Source organism: Xenopus tropicalis, chromosome 8, assembly GCF_000004195.4.
Source record: "Xenopus tropicalis strain Nigerian chromosome 8, UCB_Xtro_10.0, whole genome shotgun sequence".
NCBI lineage: Eukaryota > Metazoa > Chordata > Amphibia > Anura > Pipidae > Xenopus > Xenopus tropicalis.
In genome coordinates this window covers 102904258-102925879 of record NC_030684.2, presented here as the reverse complement: position 1 = coordinate 102925879, position 21622 = coordinate 102904258, and the positions used below count along the sequence as shown (strand labels likewise).

The 21622-nt window shown below is 40.8% G+C and overlaps 1 protein-coding gene across 2 annotated transcripts in view; it reads right to left on the bottom strand.

The window, feature by feature from the left end:
• The window catches only part of rtn1 (reticulon 1), a 91522-nt gene that overhangs the window by 1664 nt on the left and 68236 nt on the right, over positions 1–21622 (bottom strand). The window contains exons 1-6 of one of the 2 annotated variants that reach the window (XM_012968532.2): positions 14282–14466; positions 6074–6281; positions 3924–4062; positions 1984–2053; positions 391–437; positions 244–302 (exon numbers count right to left, since the gene is read on the bottom strand). In XM_012968532.2, the coding sequence (XP_012823986.1) occupies positions 244–302; positions 391–437; positions 1984–2053; positions 3924–4062; positions 6074–6281; positions 14282–14342 (584 nt within the window). In that variant the 5' untranslated portion in view covers positions 14343–14466. 2 annotated transcript variants of the gene reach the window in all.

Sequence of the window (21622 nt, the reverse complement as noted above, 5' to 3'; positions counted from 1 at the left end):
TGCACACTTTGGTGCTTTTGCCATAGATACATGCTTACCAATCTGGTGACATGTTTAGGACCTGGGTTTGCCTATTGATGTGGTCACATTAAAGCTTAGTAGATAACTATGAATGATTTTGTTTTAATTGGGACATTTCTAGATATATGTGTTTGATATACATACTGTACAATTATTTGAATGTCACTTAAGCATATCAGATCTCTTCCAACTAATGACACTATATTAAATCTGACAACTTACTTGGTCACAATGGTGTTCATATTTGTCCGAACAAGTCCCAGGTACTGATCAATCTGCGCCTGAAAAAGTGCAATTGTGCCAGAGTTTACTCTTCGTAGATCTGGCTTATAGTCCTGATATTTTTTATCTGACATTATTTTTGCTTACCTGATACTTGTCGTATACAACTGGGAGAGAAAACATGGACACCACCGCTGTAAAAAACATAACAAGAAAGGTTATAAACTAATCTGAATACCTTATGTAGGATGCAACTCTTATGGCAAATATGTGCCCCCCCTTTAATATCTATCTTCATTACTCTAGAAAGAACACAGCCAAAATCTGCATGGTGTCTGGCTTGCTTAAATATGCCATTTATATTCATTAAATAGCAAAGTAAGAGTGGCTAGGTCACATGCAATTTACAAAAAAATGATCTTTATTATTTATTTATATTATTATTAAGTACCTACCTAAGTTGTAATTTCTAAAGGAAAACAATGTAGGTCTCTAAAAAACATATATTGTAGAAACAAGCTCATATGTAAAACCCTGCTTCATCTAAATAAACCATTTTCATAAAAATTTTCTTTTTTAGTAGTATGTGCTATTGGGTACTCCTAAATAGAAAACTGCCATTTTAGGAACTGAATCATAGGATTCACAGTGCACACAAACAAACCAAGGCACATATACATGCTAGATCACATCAGCCAATTAATGGACAGAGTTCTGCCTTTTGCTCCCACACTACTTCCTGTTATAGTTAGAGCTGCATTATTTCTGGCCAGGTGATCTCTGAGGGAGCACACAGCCCATCACTAAATGGTGGCCCAAGGGAAAGGATGTAAAAGGGCAATATTTACTGATATATATATTCCAGTTTGGCAAGAATATATCATTTAACATAATATAAACTATCTATTGGTTAATTCTATTAATTCTGGGGGTATAGTTTTCCTTTATACTAGAAAACAGGTAGGATTGATATAAGCAAATGGCTTCTATTGGTTCTAGCAACCACATGCCTGGTTGCTAGGACCAATGAAGCCTACCAACTAGAACAGTTTCAATTCAAAATTTACAATGTGCAGAACAAAATTGTTAAAGAATTAGTAGGAAATTAGTAGGAAAGTAAATAGGTAACGGTAGTAGAGGTGGCTATCTATATGGAGCAAAAAGTCTAACTAGATTTTAGAAGTTAGGCTTTCTTCTCCTCATGAGGGCCCAGACGGGGGGGGGGGGGGGGGTTTAGTTTCCTTTATAGTTACTCTACTGTGCATTATTATACAACAACGCACTACTAATAATTTACATGCCCACAGATGAGCACATTGCAGCATGCCAGGCCCCTCCAAAGATCTTTTTGCATGGAGGCCCGGCGCCATCGCCATGTCGCTACAACCTTGCTCACAGCTCAAACATTGCTAAGTCATGTTACAAGTAATATATTAAGCTCTCTTCTACTTTGATATTAACATGAAAATCACACTAGAGTTATGGAATCAGTTATCTGGAATACTTGCAATGTGGTTTTTTTCAACTAAAGGGTCTTTAGACTACTAAAAACATATAACTATTAGAATAACTAGCTCCCTTAACATCAAGTGCAGGGCACGGTCTTATTACAGAGACAAAGTGGTAGGTGACTATGGGGAATGGCATTGCTATATTTTCGAGCCTTCTGGTTAAATGATCCCATACAAGACATAAAAATATAGGTATATATTGGACTAAAATGCATTTAAAATTAATTACCCATGATAAGAAGTGTGAGTCCATTGAAGAGAGCTCCAACGTATGTCAGTAACCACATGAGGACAGCAAACTGAAAAACAAAAACAAGGCACAAGGATGCTATTAGTATGAACAGCAACATAAATCACTGCAACAAAAACCTTATATTTGCTACTTCCAATACCATATTTCATTGCTTCATAAACTCAAGGGAATTCTTGAGAATTTTATGAACAGTACAAACCTAAAAGCATGGCAATTGAACCAGAAATGTGTTTCTTCTAGCACAGAAAGTGCAATATTCCCCCCCTCCCCTTGCCTTGGTCACAGTGCAAAACAGTGGCATCAGGAAGGCCGCCTCATGGGGCTGAGGCAGTAACTGGCAGCAATTAAACTTTAAGTACAGTTGTACTTAAATGATATAGGCACACATTGCTTCTAAATGCTGCACAATAAATTTTTCAGGCAGCAGTTGCCTGTAACAAAGTCCTCATTAATGTAACTGCAAATTCCATATACTGGATTAAACATACTAATTGTTGCACATAGAATAACTGATTGCCACAAAGCTGCAGGGGTGCAAATAGGAATGTTCCAGTGGCTTCTCCTAATGGGGTATCCCCTGCTGTCCACAAGTATTAACAAGTACGGGTGCCTCAAGGTTCTTTGCTTGCCCCCTTGTTGTTCCCCCTGTATTCAGTTGATTTCCATACTTACTCCCCAGCAGAACAAACAGAAGGAGTGCACCGCATTAAAGGACAAAGAAAGGGATAATGACTCAGAGGGGGGGTCAATTTGTTAAGCACCCCAAGATAATTGTAATCACTTATATCAGACCGCAGGCTGGCATGCCCCTTTGCTAAATACGTGCTGGCCTGGGGTAGTATTTTCTCTCACATTCCAGTTTCATCATGTATTCTACAAGTTTAAACGTTAACTCATTGGGGTTGATTTACTAATCCACGAATTCGAATCCAAATGGGAAAAATTCGGATTTTGCGACTTTTTCGTATTTTTTGCGATTTTTTCGTCACCGTTACGACTTTATGGTAAATTGTCGCGACTTTTTCGTAGCTGTTACGACTTGCGCGAAAAGTCACAACTTTTTCGTAGCCGTTACGAATTGCTCGTATATTGTCGCGACTTTTTCGTATTGAACGCTTGTAAACGGTGGGCAAAACTTTCAGACTTTGCATGATTTTGGAAGCCTCCCATAGGACTCAATGGCACTCTGCAGCTCCAACCTGGCCCAAGAAAAGTCACGATACTGAAGCTTGAATGAATCTGAAACTTTCGTACTCGGCGCAAGTCGTAACGCTACGAAAAAGTCGCGACAATTTGCGAAACAGTCGTAACGGCTACGAAAAAGTCGCAACAATTTACAAAAAAAACGCAAAATACCGATCATTATGAAAAAAACGCATTTGGACGCCTTCGGATTGTTTGTGGATTAGTAAATCAGCCCCATTGTGTTTTGCCTATATTTTCATGCCACTAAATCAGCCACAGGCATCTCTAGGCTACAGCCAGAAAGTAGAGTCTGATAGGTCTGTACGAATGGAACCTATTATCTGTAAAGCCATCAAAATTGCCCACAGGGTACTGGTTTAACCAGTACATTATTTTTAGCTGATCTTTAGTTCAAGACACTGGCTCCTTCTGAAAGCTCAGACTCAGGCACTGAGATGGCTGCCTACACACCAATATTACAACTAAAAAATACATTTGTTAGTTCAAGAATTAAATTTTAAATGGTAGAGTGAATTATCTGCCTTTATTATAGTTGCCTTTAATCAACCCATTATAAATCATTGCTAAAGCAAATATATTTCTATTAGCCAGCAGATGCCATAGCTGAAGCATGAAATTCAAGCAACAAATTTATTAGTAATTAGTATTAGTAAAAGTACAACATTTTACTTTGTAGATGTATTTATGAACTTATTACTAAAGAACATTACTTTAAGTGAATCCACCAGATCCTGTACTAGGAAAAGTCTTCTCAACTCCTTTACAATGCTGTTTGTGTATGCTTGAAGGCAGTCTGTGTACTTCTGTATTTGTTCTTGAGACAGAGAAATTTCCATATCCAAGTAGCTCCTGTGAAGACAAAGAAACATCATTTATCTGTATCTATATCAGGAAACTAATGGCACATCATCTATTTGATTTGCTTTATATATTATTAATATTCTATGTAGCAGTATATTATATGTACCAGTGACAACTATGCAGCACTATAGGGAAAAGACATACAATTTTTATAATCCAATCATGAAGACTAATCGCCACCATGATTGTGTTTTTATTTGCCACAACAGGGGTTTGAACGATTAATCGCCCCATCTGTCTTTGTCCTTATAGAGGTTGTTCACAGATTGTTTAACATTTACATTAGTCCCTATCCCAGATTTTGTGGAGTTTACATAGAAACTCATGCATTCAATAAAATCTTTTTTTTTGGGGGGGGGGGGGGTCTTAATTGTATTAGCAGTAAATACGGTTTTCTGCTGATGTGACGTATTTGTGATGTATTTGTCCTTTAACATATAACATCCGAATAACTGCGTTTGTGAAGAAAGTCTCTACAGCAGCACTGTAAAGCCCCTGGTTATCTGCATTATTCATGCAGTACTGCCTCTCTTACGCTGATGTCCCATGAAGAGATTAGTCACCTGCAATGGATCTCTGCTGGAAACTGATCTCTCTGAAAGGGAATTGCCAATGGAAAGGCCTATGCATCCCTTTGGTTTTCCAAAGTCATGCAAAGTTGCCTTAATATGCTGTATGATATCTGTATGATATTCCAGCAGTAACCTAATATAGCTAGGCCAAATCTCTGGTTTATATCACACAGGAAGATTAGAAGGTTTATCTTGTAGCTACCTAGAACATTCTTGGGTAAGTAGACTGTTAAACAATTAAAATCAATATAAATTAGTTTAGCAGGATACAAGAAAAAATAATAATCTTCATAACTGACGTAAGTATTTCATGTGCATATGATGCTTGACTGGTCCTAATATGGCAAGAATGTACAGAAGCATCAATGGTTATTGAAACTAGGTCAGCATGCTCAACAAAAAGGCTTAAATGCATCTTAGTCTTTTCCTTTTGTTTATTGTGCCTAGTCCAAGGCTGTGCCTATGCCAGAGAGAAAGCTTTATATTCTGCCTATTAGGAAAGAATCTAAAGTCAAATGTGAAAAAAATGCCTGACTCAGGACTACACTGCAACTTGCCTCTGCCAGTAAATCATTAAAATAAATGCCACTTTTTCTTAACCCACAGTTACCAAAATGTACAGTCTCCAAGGAAGAATTAATTATCTCTATGCACATTGTGCTAGTTGCAACATGTGTGCTGCCCAAGGATACTGAGGTATGAGGATTTGACATGGTGAACCCATTGTATGGTTATATTTTTGAGGGGTAATATAGAAAAAGGTGCAAAGTTTGCTACTGGTATAGTAACCCAAGTAAACAATCAGCAAGTAGTACTCACTCTACATCTGAAAACAAACCTCTGATTGGGGCTGTAGGATAGTAGATCTGGGGAAAAATACATTACAGAATATACATGGAGTGGACAGATGGCGGTCTGAATTGATAAAGAGGAGGTTATACCATTCAGAGAGGAACTCTGCTTACAGCAGCAGTATTATGTCATTTGTTCCATTTTGCATTCTGTCCTTAAAGGCAAAAAAGTGCAACTTCAATTCCCTTCGTTGTACTGGGCTGGTGGAGGTATTATTGTTTGGTTTAATTGTACCCAGCAATGCTTTGTGTGTGCCAATTCCTGGTTGTAAACACACCATACAACACACATATTTATGTCTTCATCTATCTAAATATAACACACACATATGTGTTTGGAAAGGTGTTGAAAACAATACTAGTTACAGTTGTTGCTAAGCAGAAAAAGAGATCAATATATAGAGATGCAGTAACTTTATTGCTTGGTCAATAAGACCATTGGGCTTTTTTCCATTCAGTAAAACTGCTCTGTATGTGATGTTATTATGCACCTAGATTGATCTATTTGCCTCCAGTAAGGAATGCGGTTGGAAAGAATATATAAGCATCTCTAGAAAAAAAAAGAAGGCAACTCACTTGAAAGGATGTCCCTCATCGGTTTTTTGTACAGCTTGTAAGACTGACTTGTAAATTCTGAAGCTGATTGTGGCTGAGAGAGCAGCAAGTGCTAAGTATGCTATGACGCTGACAACGCTGAACTGTGTCAAAGAGAAGAGCATCAGTAGGACACTTCCAAAGACAATCCCAGTTTGCTTGATATCTCGCCAATATAATAATTCAATTGCTACAAAGAAAGCAGAAACAAGAGAATTATTTACATCAACCTTGCATGGACAATACCTATAGACAGGCAGTACTCAATTACATATCTGTTTTAATGTTTAGAATAGGATAATTCAGCACAGGGTCACTCTTTGTTAGGATCAGTTTGAGCCAAGAACCTACAGGTTTCTGGCCACTCTTCTTAACCATTAGGCCAGGAGAGCAGCTGGTGAGTTCTCGGGATGAAAAGGGCAAAGAGTCAGTGACAGGCAGGTGCGGGATGGAGATGGTGAAGAGTCAGGGACATGCAGAAGCAGGATGTACAGGCAGGAGCAGAACAGAGTTGGTGAAGAGTCAGGACAGGCAGGAGCGGGAAGGAGCTGGCAAAGAGTCAGGAGCAGAACAGAGCCTTCGAAGAGTCAGGGGCAGACAGAAGCAGAACAGAGCTGGCAAAAAGTCAGGGGCAGACAGGAGCAGAACAGAGCCTTCGAAGAGTCAGGGGCAGACAGAAGCAAAACAGAGCTGGCGAAGAATCAGGGACAGGCAGTAGGACAACAGATTTGGCAAAGAATAAGCACAGGCAAAAGTGGGATGGAGCGAGCAAAAAGTAAAGGACAGGCAGGAGTGGGATGGAGTGAGCGAAGAGTCAAGGACAGGCAGGAAGAATCGGGAGTGAGACAGAGCAGGCATAGAGACAGGAGCGGGACAGAGGGGGCATAGAGACAGGTACAGGTAAGAGTGGGTTGGAGAGGGTGAAGACACAGGTATGGGCAAGAAGGAGCAGGCGAAGAGACAGGGACTGGAGCAGCAACAGAATTGGAGTAGGAACAGAACCAGACAGAACTGAAACAGCAAGACCAGATAGGACTGGAACAGAACTAGGACTAGAGCAGAAACAGGAGCAATAACAGAGCAATAACTATGGATGTGCCATTGTGTTAAAGCTTTTAAAGGCCAATGCTCAGGCAAGGAAGTGAGGTCAAGGAAGAGTTTAAATAGGGATGGCCATTTTCTGACCAACAGTGCTGGTGGGTTGTGATGGGAAAGCAAGGTGAAAACCTGACAGTTAAGGGACATGTCAACCCCAAAAATAAGTTTTTGCCTAATAAAAGCAACCTAATTTTAAGCAACTTTAGAATATGAATTTATTAAAAATTTTCAGTTCTTCAAAAATTATTTGTAAATGTAATTGCTATTGAAAGCAGCATTTGCTGAACTCCTGGTTGTTACTTTTTAAACAATGTTGCAAAGATCAGTCTCCTCCAGGTCTGTCAGCTGTATACTGCAAAGTTGCTAAGAATTTTGTTTTCTTTTATTAGGCAAAAAATTATATTCTGGGTTGACTTGTCTTTTAATGAGGATGAGAGAAATCACCATATTCTCTCCTGGCTTAATAATAAGGAGAACTTGTAGGTTCTTGGCAAGGATTACATCCGATCCTAACACTCTTAAAAGATATATGTGTCATACAAATAATCTTTAAAGTGAGCCTAAAAGTTGCAAGTAAGTTTTGACTTATCTTACAGATCTTCACATGAAATATAATGTGATTTTAGAGATTTTGATTCTCGAAGTTAAACCTTCTAGCAAGTGAATTTAAAGGATCCAGGAAGAAGTTGTTCAATTTTTTACAGGAAATAAAAAACATAATCTAGATAATTAGCTAGATATTTGCAAAATCTAATTTAAAGGTAAGTAAGAACACCTTATTTTAACCCATGAGCCACTTCAAAGATGGTAAGTATGGAGTTTAATTATGTCACCACAACTATGGGCTGATTCACTAAAGTCCGAAAAAACGAGTGATATGTATAGCATGCGTTAAAAATATTCTCACTTCTTAATTTTCAGAAATAACGATCGATTCACTAAAAGGATACTTGTCAGAATTAAGAAGCGATGTTATTGTCTTTATGTATCTAGTGATGACATATTTTTAAGCGTTATTTTAAAGCATGCAATATATTTATGCATTATTTTGTAGCACGCGATATTAGCGCACGCTATTACGCACGTAACTGTTACTTTCTGAAAACTACTGTTCTGAAAATGACCATTTCCCTGAAAACTGGAGGCTGCATCACTCTAGGGCAGGGGTGGGCAAACTTTTTGGCTCACGGGCCCCATTTACTTACCCCCGGGCCGGACCGGGCCAGGGCGGGCAGGGCCAGGCCAGCGTTACGCCCCCTTCGTCTCTTTAATTCCGGCCCGCCAATGACACCAAGTCTCGCGTGATGAGACTTGGCGTCGGCGGCGGGCCGGATTAAAAAGGCCAAGGGGCCGGATGTGGCCCGCAGTTTGCCCACCCCTGCTCTAGGGCAATCACATACGAAAAAATCCGGCTGCAAACTCCATCTTGCCACCACAGACAATCACCAGGTGCAATTTAGTTTAGTAACGCCTACTCCTGGGAGGCGTTAAGTTTTACAGTAATTATCGCCACATTTCATAATTTCTATTCAATAATTACCTCAATGCAATGGAAATAACGCTTTGCGATAATCAGGATTTTAGCGCATGCGATATAAGCAGTAACGCATGTGAAATGACTTAAAGGTACTTAATTATCGAACACTATATGGCAAAAAAATAACACACGTGAACACCACTTGTTATTATTGGAATTGCCTATGTAAGCCACTCTTACTTTTGCTGACACGGGTTCCATTACATTTAACAATGATATTCTTGACAATTTTGTGCTACATCCTTTATGGCAACAGTTTGGCAAAGTAACTTTCTGTAAGCACCATGTGAAATAACCTGGAGTTTTTTTTATCCAAACATTGCCCTCTGATCTAATCCCACCCACAAAGGATAAAAGCCTGATTGCTAAACATGAATTTTTGCTGACTGTATCAAACAGCAATACCTTTATATCTGTATATGTTTCCTTTTCCTTACTTTATATAAGCAATTGAAATGGGATGGAAATGTAATAATGGCCATTTCCACATACAGTCATAGGAAAAGCTGTTATCCTGCAGAGAGTAATGTTATTTCTTGCAAAGCTGAAGTAGGCGTTTTCTACCATAAAATGATTTTTAAGCTTTAATCGTGCAATGGTGCTGCCCCTCATATTTCCTTTCTTTTGTATAATGTTCCATGTGTTCTTTTACCCAGCAGCTCTTTCATTCTCTGCTGCTTTGAATTGCATTGCTCTGGCACTGAGTACCCTGTTGTGCCTTATTATATAGCATGGGAGACATTTTAACTTTTCTTTTTTAAGTTTCTAAACGCCATAAGTCTGTGGAGGAGATGACATATGAGGAGAAATGTGACGAATGATAAAAAAAATATATTCTGCTATGCTGTTGATAAGTGGTTGGGTACAAGTAAAATAGTATGGAGGCAACCCCTTCCAGCAGTGCCATGTATAGATATAGATTAGCTAAAGTACAACATGTAATATGGGCCACTTTCATTTTGCGTGGATGCATCCCTTGAGAAAAGGGAGCACTTATGTAACTATATAGGCCCATGTCCTGTGCCAGATCTCCACAGTGAATTCCTAGATTTTTGTCTGGTACAAAAGCCTGCCTTTTATTTTGATATACTTTGACCAGGACACCACAATGGATAGCTGTCATTGGATCCTGCTTGCATTTTCTCCTCTTTCAGTGCAACCAATATGAATTTTGACACACTATTTAATCCCTCTATTAATGGGGCTTCATATTCTCACTCGAGCACTCAGCCTTGTGCCTGGAATACCCTGCCCTGGTGGACCCGTTGAAGAGGAAGCAGACCAGTGGCATAACAATTGAGAAAGCAGACTGGACCTGGACTGTGGGGCTGCTTCCTCCATACTGCCAATTGCAGGAGGGGGCGGGGAACATGTCATAGCGTAGGGACGACACATAGGGATGATGCATGGAGGCTGCGTAAGTTTGCCACTCTGTGCTGGGCCCTTCCAAAGATTTTTTTGTAGGGGAGACCAGACTACAGAGTAGTTACGCCACTGAAGCAGACTTGGCCCCCCAGTGGCCGTGGGGTCTAATTTCTCTTTAGTACATCACTGCTTGTATCCTGTGTCCAGTCCTATAGTATAAGGACAAAGAAGCCTGCACCTGAAATCCTGTCTGCTTACACAACTGGTAGTACCCTCCTTTTGCTATGAAGCCATTTAGTTGGCCTTGCTACATGGATTTATGTAATAAAAGGCACTAAGTTTGCCCAGGAGCAGTAACCCATAGCAACCAATCAGCAGGTAGCATTTACTGGTCACCTCTTTAAAATCAAACATCTGGTTGCTATGGGTAACTGCTTATGGGCAAACTAAGTGTTTATCCTCCATATGTAATAAAAGGAACTATCTGAACTTTTTGATTTTTTTTTTTACACAGACCTACATGATTCCATAGCTTGAAAGGAAACCATGATACTCCTATTTTCTAACCCACCTTTGGCTCACTGTGTAATGCAACCCTTGCCTTACCATTCTGAAGTGAAAAACAGAGCACTTTACAAAAATTTACAATGAACAGGGGTCTTAAAATAATTAGGTCAGAGGGTCCTACTTGCAAGAGCTTACAATCAACTAGAGCACATTTTATTGTGGGTTTGTAGAAAAATTGCATAAACACTATCTGAAATTGCCTAAAATAAATATTAATGTTTTTTTAACACAGACATACCTGACTCCACAAAACAAAAGTAAACCATGATAATCTGTCTCTGCCCAAACGGACCATTTCCCCACCACATAAGTTCATGCAACCCCTCCCTCACCTTGTTCCATTGTGAAGTAACTTTCAAGTCCCAGAATCCATCATTTTACAATTCAACAAGGTGAGGGAGGGTTTGCATGATTGGGGTAAGATAATAGTCCTTGTGTGCAAAGACAAACTATCATAGGTTCCTTTCAATCTATGGAATCAATTATGTCTATGTAACTAAACAGTTATATGTACTGTATTATTGGAAGTTCAGATAGTGTTAATTCATCTTTTTGTAGGAAATGGAATTGCTTAACAGAGAGATTCTATTTCATATAGACCTTTCTGATAAAGCTTACTTAGTTTTTACCTTTCTTTCTCCTTTAAATATGATTTTAATAGATATTTTCTAATTTTTTTTCTCCAATTCCTTCTTCAAACTTACCTACCTTGGTGCTGGCAGCTTGTTTTGTTTTGAAAAACCTAAAACTTCTGATCTATCAGCCAATAGTGGGAGTGCTAAAAGTAAGAAATTGCTGTTTTCTCATTATGGGGCTGACTTGCTTAGGACACTTTTCCCATAACATTATATATCATTGCAGGTATGTATCCAATGTAGACCTTGAGTTAGATGTCAAGTTTCAAGTGGGCAACGGTGATCTTTGAAAACTGCCAGGACCAAAGTAGGAAATTTCAGGAAAGGGGTGGAAAACAAAAAAGCTATTATCTGAAGAAAAAAAAAAAATCATATGAAAGAATATGTTTATTTCAACAAAAACTAGTTATAATGTAAATTTGACTTCATGATAGTTCCCCTTTAACATAGAGCTTGGAATCCCAAATTGGGTTTTTATGTGGTTAAGGGTGGGTCTCCATGCTAAAATATGCAATAATAATTATTGTATAGTTTTAATTAATTCTAAAACAGTTCTTTGAATTATAGTCTGGATTTAATTTGGGACCGAGGAACAAGTCAAGAAACTCACAGCACAATAACCACGAGAATAAATGATAGTAGTGCAAGGGCGGGGTCATGAGGCAAGGTGAAAACCAGGGGTGGCCATAAACTGCTTCTAGTAAGATTAAGAGCTGAGTTTCCATTTTTTTTAAATTGCAAATTTGGATCTTTTTTTTTGTAAAAAAGTGCAGATTTAGTGATGCGTCCCCTTTTGACCCACTCCAAAGCAAAAAAGGTAAGCGTGGGGCAGCAGCCCCTGGAGCACAGGTTCCCAAAACCTTTGTCTGCAATATTCTGGACAAGTAAATGGGGTTAGGTAATCTTTGGTCCTCATGCCCCAATTTTTTGTCACAAATAAAAAAATCCGGAGCAATTAGACTCAAATATATGGCAAACAAGTGTAAGCAGACTCCCTAGGGGGAACATAAAGGGTGCTGTACATCATGTAGGTTGTGATGACAAATATAAGAATCCTGATTTTAGTCTGGGCTAAAAAAGCACTATATGTCTGCATCCGTCACAGATTAGCGATGGGCGTGCCCTAATGGACCTTTCCCAGAAGCACAGTAGGATGCAAATAGCCAATGACAGCTCTGTGTTTATGAAAAGGACATTTATAGTCTACAGTTCCCTGTCAGGTCCACCACGTTGCTGACTGGCTGGCACCCTACAGTATAAAGTGCTGAGAGCTGATGGCTATCCTAGATTGCTGGGAAATCATCCAGCAGGAAGTGGAACAGGTGACTGCTGCTAGCAAGGTTTTTGGGGACATTTTCATTGAAATACATCTATTAGAGGCAGATTCCTTCTATTTTCTAGAGTGTAAGGCAGTGGCAAATACTTGCTTTTTAATACAATATGTTTCTGGCTGAAGCGGCTTTTTCTTTATTGCTGCTTATTTTATGTAGGCTCTGGGAGAGACAAAATCAATAGGGCAAAAGCACGTGACAGCCAATTAGGCCTGCAGCTAGATACAAAATAATCCACTTGCTACCAGCAACAAATGGCATTTAATAGTGAATCTTTCTGTAAGGTTTTACATATACATATACACATTAAATGCAAGCACATTTCCCAATAGGCTACATGAATATTTCCCTTACTGCCTCTGTGGCGTACACACTTCTAGGACAAAGACCTTGCTAATCAATATGTATCCAGCAGGGATATCTAAACCTGCAAGCTTCTGTTTTTTGCTGAACTACTCTGTTGGCTGCCAAGAATGATGGGAGTTGTAGTTAGTAACTACATATGACACCCATTATGAGGAAAGACTAGATTCAGTGTGACCTAGTGTCAATAAAGCATGGATGCATATTTAATAAGCATTTCAATTTCAGTGTTGGATACATATTTATACAAACATACATTTCTTTGCTCTGCATTAGGCCCCTACAGCAGCTAAAGGGTAAATGTGTTATTTCTGTGGAGAGCTGCTGCTATGATGGGTAGTGTAACCATGGATACCAAAGACCTGAGGTATCAGACTGAATTATTAAATCACTGGAGACATAGCAGAGAGCTGGGATTTTCTAAATGCAAAATACATGTTGTTTTTAGATATTATCAGACAGCCTTGTTATTTTTTTTTTTTTTACACAATAAGAAACTAAAATATTAATATACATAAAGGCTGAGTAAAAAACAACATGTTTAGCCCTCACCTTACATCTCCTTACTTGCAGGGGAAGTCATATATTTTTTAGTAAATATTGAGTGTAGAGCAATGTGATTCTCCAGCACCACTGAATATTCGAGAAAAAACAAAGGGTAATGCAAAATGTAATTTTAGAAAAAAAATGGCTGAAGAGCAGACAGAGGGATGGCTCAGGGGCCACACCCAGATGTTATAATAAGAACTGTATCATTGAAGGAAATCCTTTTCTTCCCATTACTAAAAGGGACAGCTAGATACAATCCATGGGTATATATACACAATCTCATTTAGAAAAGCAACACATTACCCTAATATTTTCCCAACAATGAGGCATTAAGGGAGCAGGCAATTAGGTTCCATATCCAGTACTATTGCTATGGGGCTTGTAGCTTTCGTTTCTTTGTGTCGCTAACAGACATGGGTTTTACGATGGGCGTGCCACCTCTGCCAGGGAGTCCCCTTAATATAAGCCCCTGGCTTTGTTCTTCCATATCATCGATCAGCGATTATTTTTAAGGCTTAATTCCATATGACAAATTATGCCCAGAAAAGGCAGAAAATAAAAAGAGCAGACAACATGCAAGCGTGGCCCCGCACACTGTAAGCCTGGGTGACATTGCAGGATAACGCTATCAAAGCCCTGGTGAGAATTCAGACATATAGAATGAAATAGATGAAAGCTCTGCTGTGACATACAGACATGCTCTTTGTGTGCAGCTAAGCTAGGCTAAAAAGCTGGAATAAAATACCCTGGCATTTCCAGTTGCTCCAGAGACATTCCATCCGGGTTGAGTCGGCGCTGGCCTGCATCTTGGTGCTGTTGCGTACGAGTGCTGCTGTGTTCTGAGGCTGAGTATTACCGCTGTAGCATTCCAAAGCATGAATAGGTGAGGTATCACTGCTGCTCGCATGCACTGGCTACAGACTGATGCTGTAAGCAGAACGGGGGGGGGGGGGGGGGGGGGTTGGGGAGGGCAGGCTGGAGACGCTGCAGTCTTTACTGCAGCAAATCAGCATGGTGATGTGACTGCCTCAGAGATGTACCATTAGAACAGGGATGCACGCTTGTCTCCTAATTGGAAAGCATTAGCCCGCTAGCTTTACGGCACTGAAGGGTGACACATATAGCTGCATCCATTTGAATGCTCCTTCTGCTTTCCAGTTTTAGCTGTTTTCATAATGCAGGCATTTGATCTATGGCTGTAAAGCATCAGTGTATCAGAAACTGTACAGCCTTCCAGTGCCCACATCCCATCTATGTATTCTTCTATTACTGAATTTGCTCTTTTCTTTTTTTGAGCCATCATCTTTTAAGAAGAGTGGTCAGCTGGCTGCCAAATATTGCTGAACTACAACTCTCTAAACCTCTGACAGCCACAATGCTAGCAGCCACAGCTCTTTTTCCAGAAAAAAAAGAGAACTCCAATTACAAGTCAGAGATAATAGTTACTAACAGATATATTTATAATTGCATGTAAGTATAGCAAGTGCATCAAATGATTGCCTGCAGGACAGGACATTTCCTTCAGGCTGTGTCTGCTATCACCCTTATGCAGTCTCAGAGTGGGGTGTCAGGGGCCCACCAGGGCAGGCCCAGACTGGCAATCTGTGGGTTCTGGCAAATGCCAGAGGGGCTGCTGTAAGATGCCATAGACATGGGGGGGGGGCTGTTTTTGCCTCTGTGTACTTGAATGCCAGGGCCTATTTTGACTCCCAGTCCAGACCTGCACCACAGCTGCCACCTCAAGGCCCCCCTACCCTAGCCACAGAGGCCCCCACATGGTGACGAATCCCCCAGCTGCACCTCCCCAACATGTACCCCACACCCTGTAGTTTTGTTCCCTTGCCGCTGCCTGTGCCCACCTTATCCCTATCTCCAGGCAGGGCAAGGAGCGGGTTTTCTCCCAGTGCCCCGCCGGCCCAGTCTGACACTACCCTTGTGCTATTTCTTTAAATTCTTTGTATAAACTAATTCTGGTGGCAGCAAAACATATTTTACACAGTTTTGAACAATTTGTAGCTCTATCCTTTTTTCAATTTTAAGAGGTATGAAAATTCACTGAAATGATGCTGTCCCATCTCATATGCATTGCTTTTTAAAGAGTTTAAATTTAAAAACAATAATACATTTATAGCAAGTAAAAGCTAGTAGTAAATGTCCCTACAGTGCATTACTGTTATTGTCACAGGCTCTAACACTGATCCAAATTCTATAATTATCACAGTGCAATCACTGTATTCCTGAATGCTGATGAAATAACATCTATGGTAAATGTTGAATCATCAAAAACATTAGGAAGTGAGGTCAACAAAAACTAAAGGTACAGTAAAGTGCTCATGTATACACTGTAGAACTGCAATTTAAAAGATAACTAAACCCTAAAAATGAATATGGCTAGAAAAGCCATGTTTTATTTACTGAATTTATTGCACCAGTCTAAAGGTTTGGCATCTCTGTAGTCAGTAGTATAACTATGACCTAATAATCTTCAGGGGAATATTCCCCCTCCTCATCAGCTGCTTGACCACCCACTGCTCCTTTCCTTTCTTTTTACTTCACTTGTAGGGGGGCCTTGTAAGTAAGCAACCATGCACACGCCTAACACCTCCACGTGCTATGTCATGAGTTACAGGAGTGCTATAAAGATTTATGCCACTGGATTCTGGAGAGGTGAAAATCAAGAGTGATAAATCATGCTTTACATGTAACAGTCTATCAGACGTGTCTGGTGGAAGCCAGGAGAACATAACCTACCTTCATGTGCAACACCAACTCTAAAGGAATATTGGTCTGGGGCTGTTTTTTATGGTTTGTGCTATTGTGGTGGAAATTCAGTTTCGGGAGACCACTTGAGGTGTAAGTTTATTTGACACAAACTGTGTAGATTCTGCACTCCGGAGTCAGAGTACAGAAAAAACAAGTTTTTATACCCTTGGATATGAAAAAGTAATGGGAACATTATGGGAGTGAATGGGAGATATTGCTCCACAGCACAGAAAAACCAAGAACTTACAGCCAAACAGCCCCCCTCCCCCCCCCCCCCCCCCCCCCGTTAAATGCCCTATCCACCTCACATAATGACAAGAAGCAGCAGGATGCACAGGTACCATCTCACACAAAGATGGCAGAAATTGAGCATGTGCAGTTCAGATCGTCTTCCGCTGTCTATGCTCAGTGTCACCAATTGCTTACAGCAGAAGATTAAGCTGTGCATGATGTCGCCTGTGAACCCCACTGCGCTACTCTGTTTCGTCTCAATGTGTAAGGCGGAGAAGCATTTTTTCAGGACAACCTTAGCCTTCTAAATCCCCATTCTGCAAAAGCTAAAATCATATTTCTTTTTATTGTACAGGGATATATAACAGAAAGATCAACAAAGCGACTCATTTGGAAAGTCCCATATCTCCTGTATGCACAAAAGTTTAATAGTTTTAATTCTACTAACACTGGGTTAATCCCAGGAAACCATATATTTTTGGATTCTGATGAATCCAAAATGGGCAAATAAGTCTTTCACCGAAGTGCTAACTAGGCTAGGTTTTTATAAAGAGTTTCAAAAATGCACCTCACAAATCTGAAAGGAGGGGGGATACTGTGATCCTCTGGCGCATGCGCAGCACAGCAGGACAATCTGCACATGCACGGACTAAAGGAAGGGGGTGGGCAGGGAGGACTGTGCCTGGGGCTGCATCAGAACTAAATGCAGTCCTGCAGAATATGATATATACTTGGTAAGTACAAAATTGTTAAATATGTCTTTCTACTGTAATCTACCACACTGAAAAACTTTGGTTTTAATGACATTTCTGAAAATTGTATAAAAGCTTCCATTTTTAGCCCATCACACAGGTAGCAGCTAACAGCGTTGACAGCAGTCAACCTCAACAACAACCAGAGACCAGAAGAAGATCATCCAAGAACAGAGCTGATGCAATGTGAAGATGTCCCATAGTAAAAGGACATACCAGGGGGCCCAAGCCTGATACAGAACATACCTAACACACACTGAAACTACTAACTTCAAGAGGCTACCAAACCACCAAGTTGCTGGTGCCAGGTTCAGGAACTGTACAACCAACTTGCTGATTGTAGGCTGGTTAGCTGATCTACCATGACTGGAGTCAACTGGCAATCATGCGTGTAACCACTGGTGCACAACCAGCCAATGCTCATGCTAGGTACTGCACAATCTAGCCACCCAGCATGAAATTCACCAGTGCACAGCCAGATAACATGCATGCAACAACACCAGCAAAGCACTGGAGGACATGCCAGCTTCCATTCATGCAAAACACCAGAGCAAAATACAGCTAGCACACAAGCAATAGCATATAAGCTAACACTGTGCTTGCAACTTTTGACTCTCAAGACAACCTCTACACATGCAACCATTGATGTACTAATGGTTACTGCTTCTGCAAAAACACTTGTCCCCACACCAGCCATTGCTAGTAAGCCATAGCACACAAGACTAAAGCAAGGTCATAGAAAACCAAACCATCAGCCCTGCTAGCCAACGGCTATAACAAAGGCCAGTAGCCATGCCTGACAAAAGCTCCAGCAAGGGGCAGCATTCATGCCTGCAAAAGCAGAGGTCAGCAGCCACATACCCCAAGGACCATAGCAAAGGTTGAGAGCCACATGTGCTAAGAAATGCAGCCAAGGTCAGCAGCCACATGGGCCAAGGACTGTAGTAAAGACCGCAACCACCTGCGCCAAACGGCAAAACTGTCAGCCACGTACTCCAAGGGCTACAGCCCAGGCCAGCAGCCACACACGACAAAGACCCCAACACATACTGGCAGCCATATATGCCAAGGACCACAGCAAAGACCAACAGTCACATGCACCAAGGGCCAAGGCTGGCAGCAACCTGCACCAAGACTAGATAACAATAACTAGATAACTAGATAACACTAGCTTGTCAGCAAAATGCAAACTTCAGTTATAACCCTGGAGAAAGGTTGCTTATTAGGTGCAGACTGCCTGTGAGAAAGGAAGGAGATACCATACTGCTACAGCAGTGCAACCCCCAGTCAGTCCTGGAAGCACCTGGTTTATTAATGAGCACCCATACCTGCTGTGTCTGCTCAGAGGACTTTTATTTTTCACAATAAAAACTTTAGATATCAAACAGCAATAGCAAAGAGACCCAGAGAAACACATGTACCTTAACAGATAGCAGTGACTGTCAGCAGGATGCCACAAGACCCCAGGCCCAGTGCACTGAGGCTCATGGGCAGGAATGTGGGAATATCCACACCTTCCCAATAAGCACCAGTTTGCCACACTTGCATTTCTTCCCACTAGTCAGCAATGTGCATATTATGTGTATTGGGAATCACCCCTCTGTGTCCACACAGAATAAAAAAAATAAATAAATAAAAAGACAAAATGAAGAATCAAAATCACTTTCTAGACAAATGGGTGAGGTGTCCTCCTGTCCAGTAGGACAAAAAATAACAGTGGTGAGAAGGAAGTCAGGTGGGCTTATAGGTAGGGATTAATTTTGATTGGCTTTGGTATAGGTCCTACCTCCAGGCTGGGAAGGGCAATACTGCCCATGTGTACTGACATGGAAGGGACGTAGAAAAAACGGAGCAGCTATAGTGGCAGTTCTGATAACAGGGTTCAACTTTAAACACTGAAATTTTTTTAATTTATAATGGAAAGTTGCTTTGAATTACATTGCAACACAAGGTTCTAATCCAGTCTGACCTTCATCCTTTTATCTGGTTGTCCCCATTCTTCTTATTACATACCCTGTATTGGATAGTTATCATCCAGGAAACTAAATAATTCGAATTGTCAATGGGGTTAATCATCCTTTTTATTTCTACTCAGTTTCTTTTCCCTGTTCTATTCAGTTTTTCTGTTTCTGTTGTTTGTTTTACATTTTCTCTGGAAAAACTGTGAGTCAAAATTGTGAGTGTAAGATTTTGTATTTTCTTCCCCCCAATGTGTACCAAGGCATATATATATACACTCACTGCAATAAGATGACACAACCGTTTGTAGAGAGAGGAGGCAGCGGGGTGAGGTTTAGGGTGTAATTAGTCTGCACCAGGCCCCCTGCAAAAAATCTTTGGAGGGACCCGGTGCACAGCTAACCAAATGTGATCTGCTGCCTGCCTGCTCCCCGCCCCACCCCCACACAAATGCAGGGTCTGCTTCCTCTATAGTTACGCAACATAGGCATGATAAGGGCAATTTAGATTTAAATTTAGATCATTTAAATCAGTTTATACCCAATAACATATGGGAGTTTATAGTTTTGCCTTCAGGAAGAATAGTCAGGAATTATTTCTAAGACAAGGTCTGATTTTTGGGCGTATGTTCAATACATGTGTTGCTCTTTAAGACAGGGAACTGCAGGTGGGGAGGTGTATAGCTGTGAAAATAATAAGCATATTGTCTGTCTCTATACCAGCTACATAATGCAGTGTATCATACCCAGCAACAAGGAACAAAAACCAGTGACTCTTGAGCCCATAAAACCAACAAATGAAAAAGGAGAAAAAAAAACATTTTGGTTTTAAATTAAAAGAGTTTAAATATCCTGGGATGAAATGACACCAGTTCCTTTCTACAACCTCCTCCTTTGATCTCCGGCAATGGACTAATATAGCTACTCATAAGGATGGTCATTTTCTAGATCTGGTCTTTTCTAAAAATCTAGATCTATTTACATTTAACAGTGAGCCTTTTCCTCTTTCAGATCATCATCTTATCTCCTTTTCTATCTCGCACGTGTCTCATTCTCCCTCTAACTCTCAGCCTAAAACCCTGATTCGCAACACGCGAATGGTTGATATAACTGCTCTCTCTAACTCTCTTAGTTCTAGCCTCTCCTCCTCCTGTGCTTCCTCTGATCCTGAGTTACTGGTAAATACCTACAACTCTATTTTATCATCCGTGCCCCCCCTGCAGCCCCAACGCAGTCGTGCCCGCAATCCCCGTCCCTGGCTTAACCCTCAGACGCGATTTCAGCGCTCCTGTGCATCTGCTGAGCGCATTTGGAGGAAATCACGTGTGAAAGCCAACTTCCTCCACTATAAATTCCTTATGGTGTGCCTCAATACTGCCCTATCCCAGGCCAAGCAAGCATACTATAACACACTTATAAATAATAATAAATCAAACCCGCGGCGCTTATTCTCCATATTTAACGCGCTACTTCATCCTTCACCTAATGAATCAATCATATCTGAACACAACCCCCAGGACTTTGCTGACTTCTTTAAAAGCAAAGTCGATTCTATCCGCAAACAATTTTCCCAACCCTCAGATACCAGTAATCTCAACCTTCCTAAAACTCCTCTCTCCGTATTCAGCTCCTTCAATCTCGTAACAGAGTCTGAAGTTTCTCAGCTTCTCCGATCCTCTCCGCCTACTACCTGCTCGCTGGATCCTATGCCCTCATCCCTACTAAAACAGTGTGCCCCTGCCCTTACTCCAGCTCTTACCCACATATTCAATTCCTCTCTGGCTTCTGGTACTTTTCCCTCTCTCTTCAAACAAGCATGTGTCAAATCCATCCTTAAAAAGGCTACACTGGACCCATCCTGCCTTTCTAACTACCATCCCGTCTCTCTCCTGCCCCTAGCCTCTAAACTCCTGGAACGTCTTGTCTTTTCTCGTGTCACTAACTTCCTCTGCACCCATAATCTGCTGGACCCTATGCAGTCTGGTTTTCGGCCTGCGCACTCCACTGAGATGGCCTTATGTAGAGTGGCAAATGATCTCCAGACTGCCAAGGCCAAAGGACGCTACTCGGTCCTCATTCTCCTAGACCTTTCCTCTGCTTTTGATACTGTCGACCATTTTATTCTTATGCAAATTCTCTATTCTCTGGGTATCCGGGATCAGGCTGCATCCTGGTTCTCTTCCTATCTCTCTAACCGCTCCTTCTCGGTCGCTCTTGCTAACAAATCCTCTACCCCGGTTCCGCTCAGTGTGGGGGTGCCTCAGGGCTCTGTGCTTGGTCCCCTGCTGTTCTCCCTGTACACTCTCTCTCTAGGAGACCTTATTTCTTCTTTTGGTCTTAAATATCACTTATATGCAGATGACATCCAGATATATTTAGACA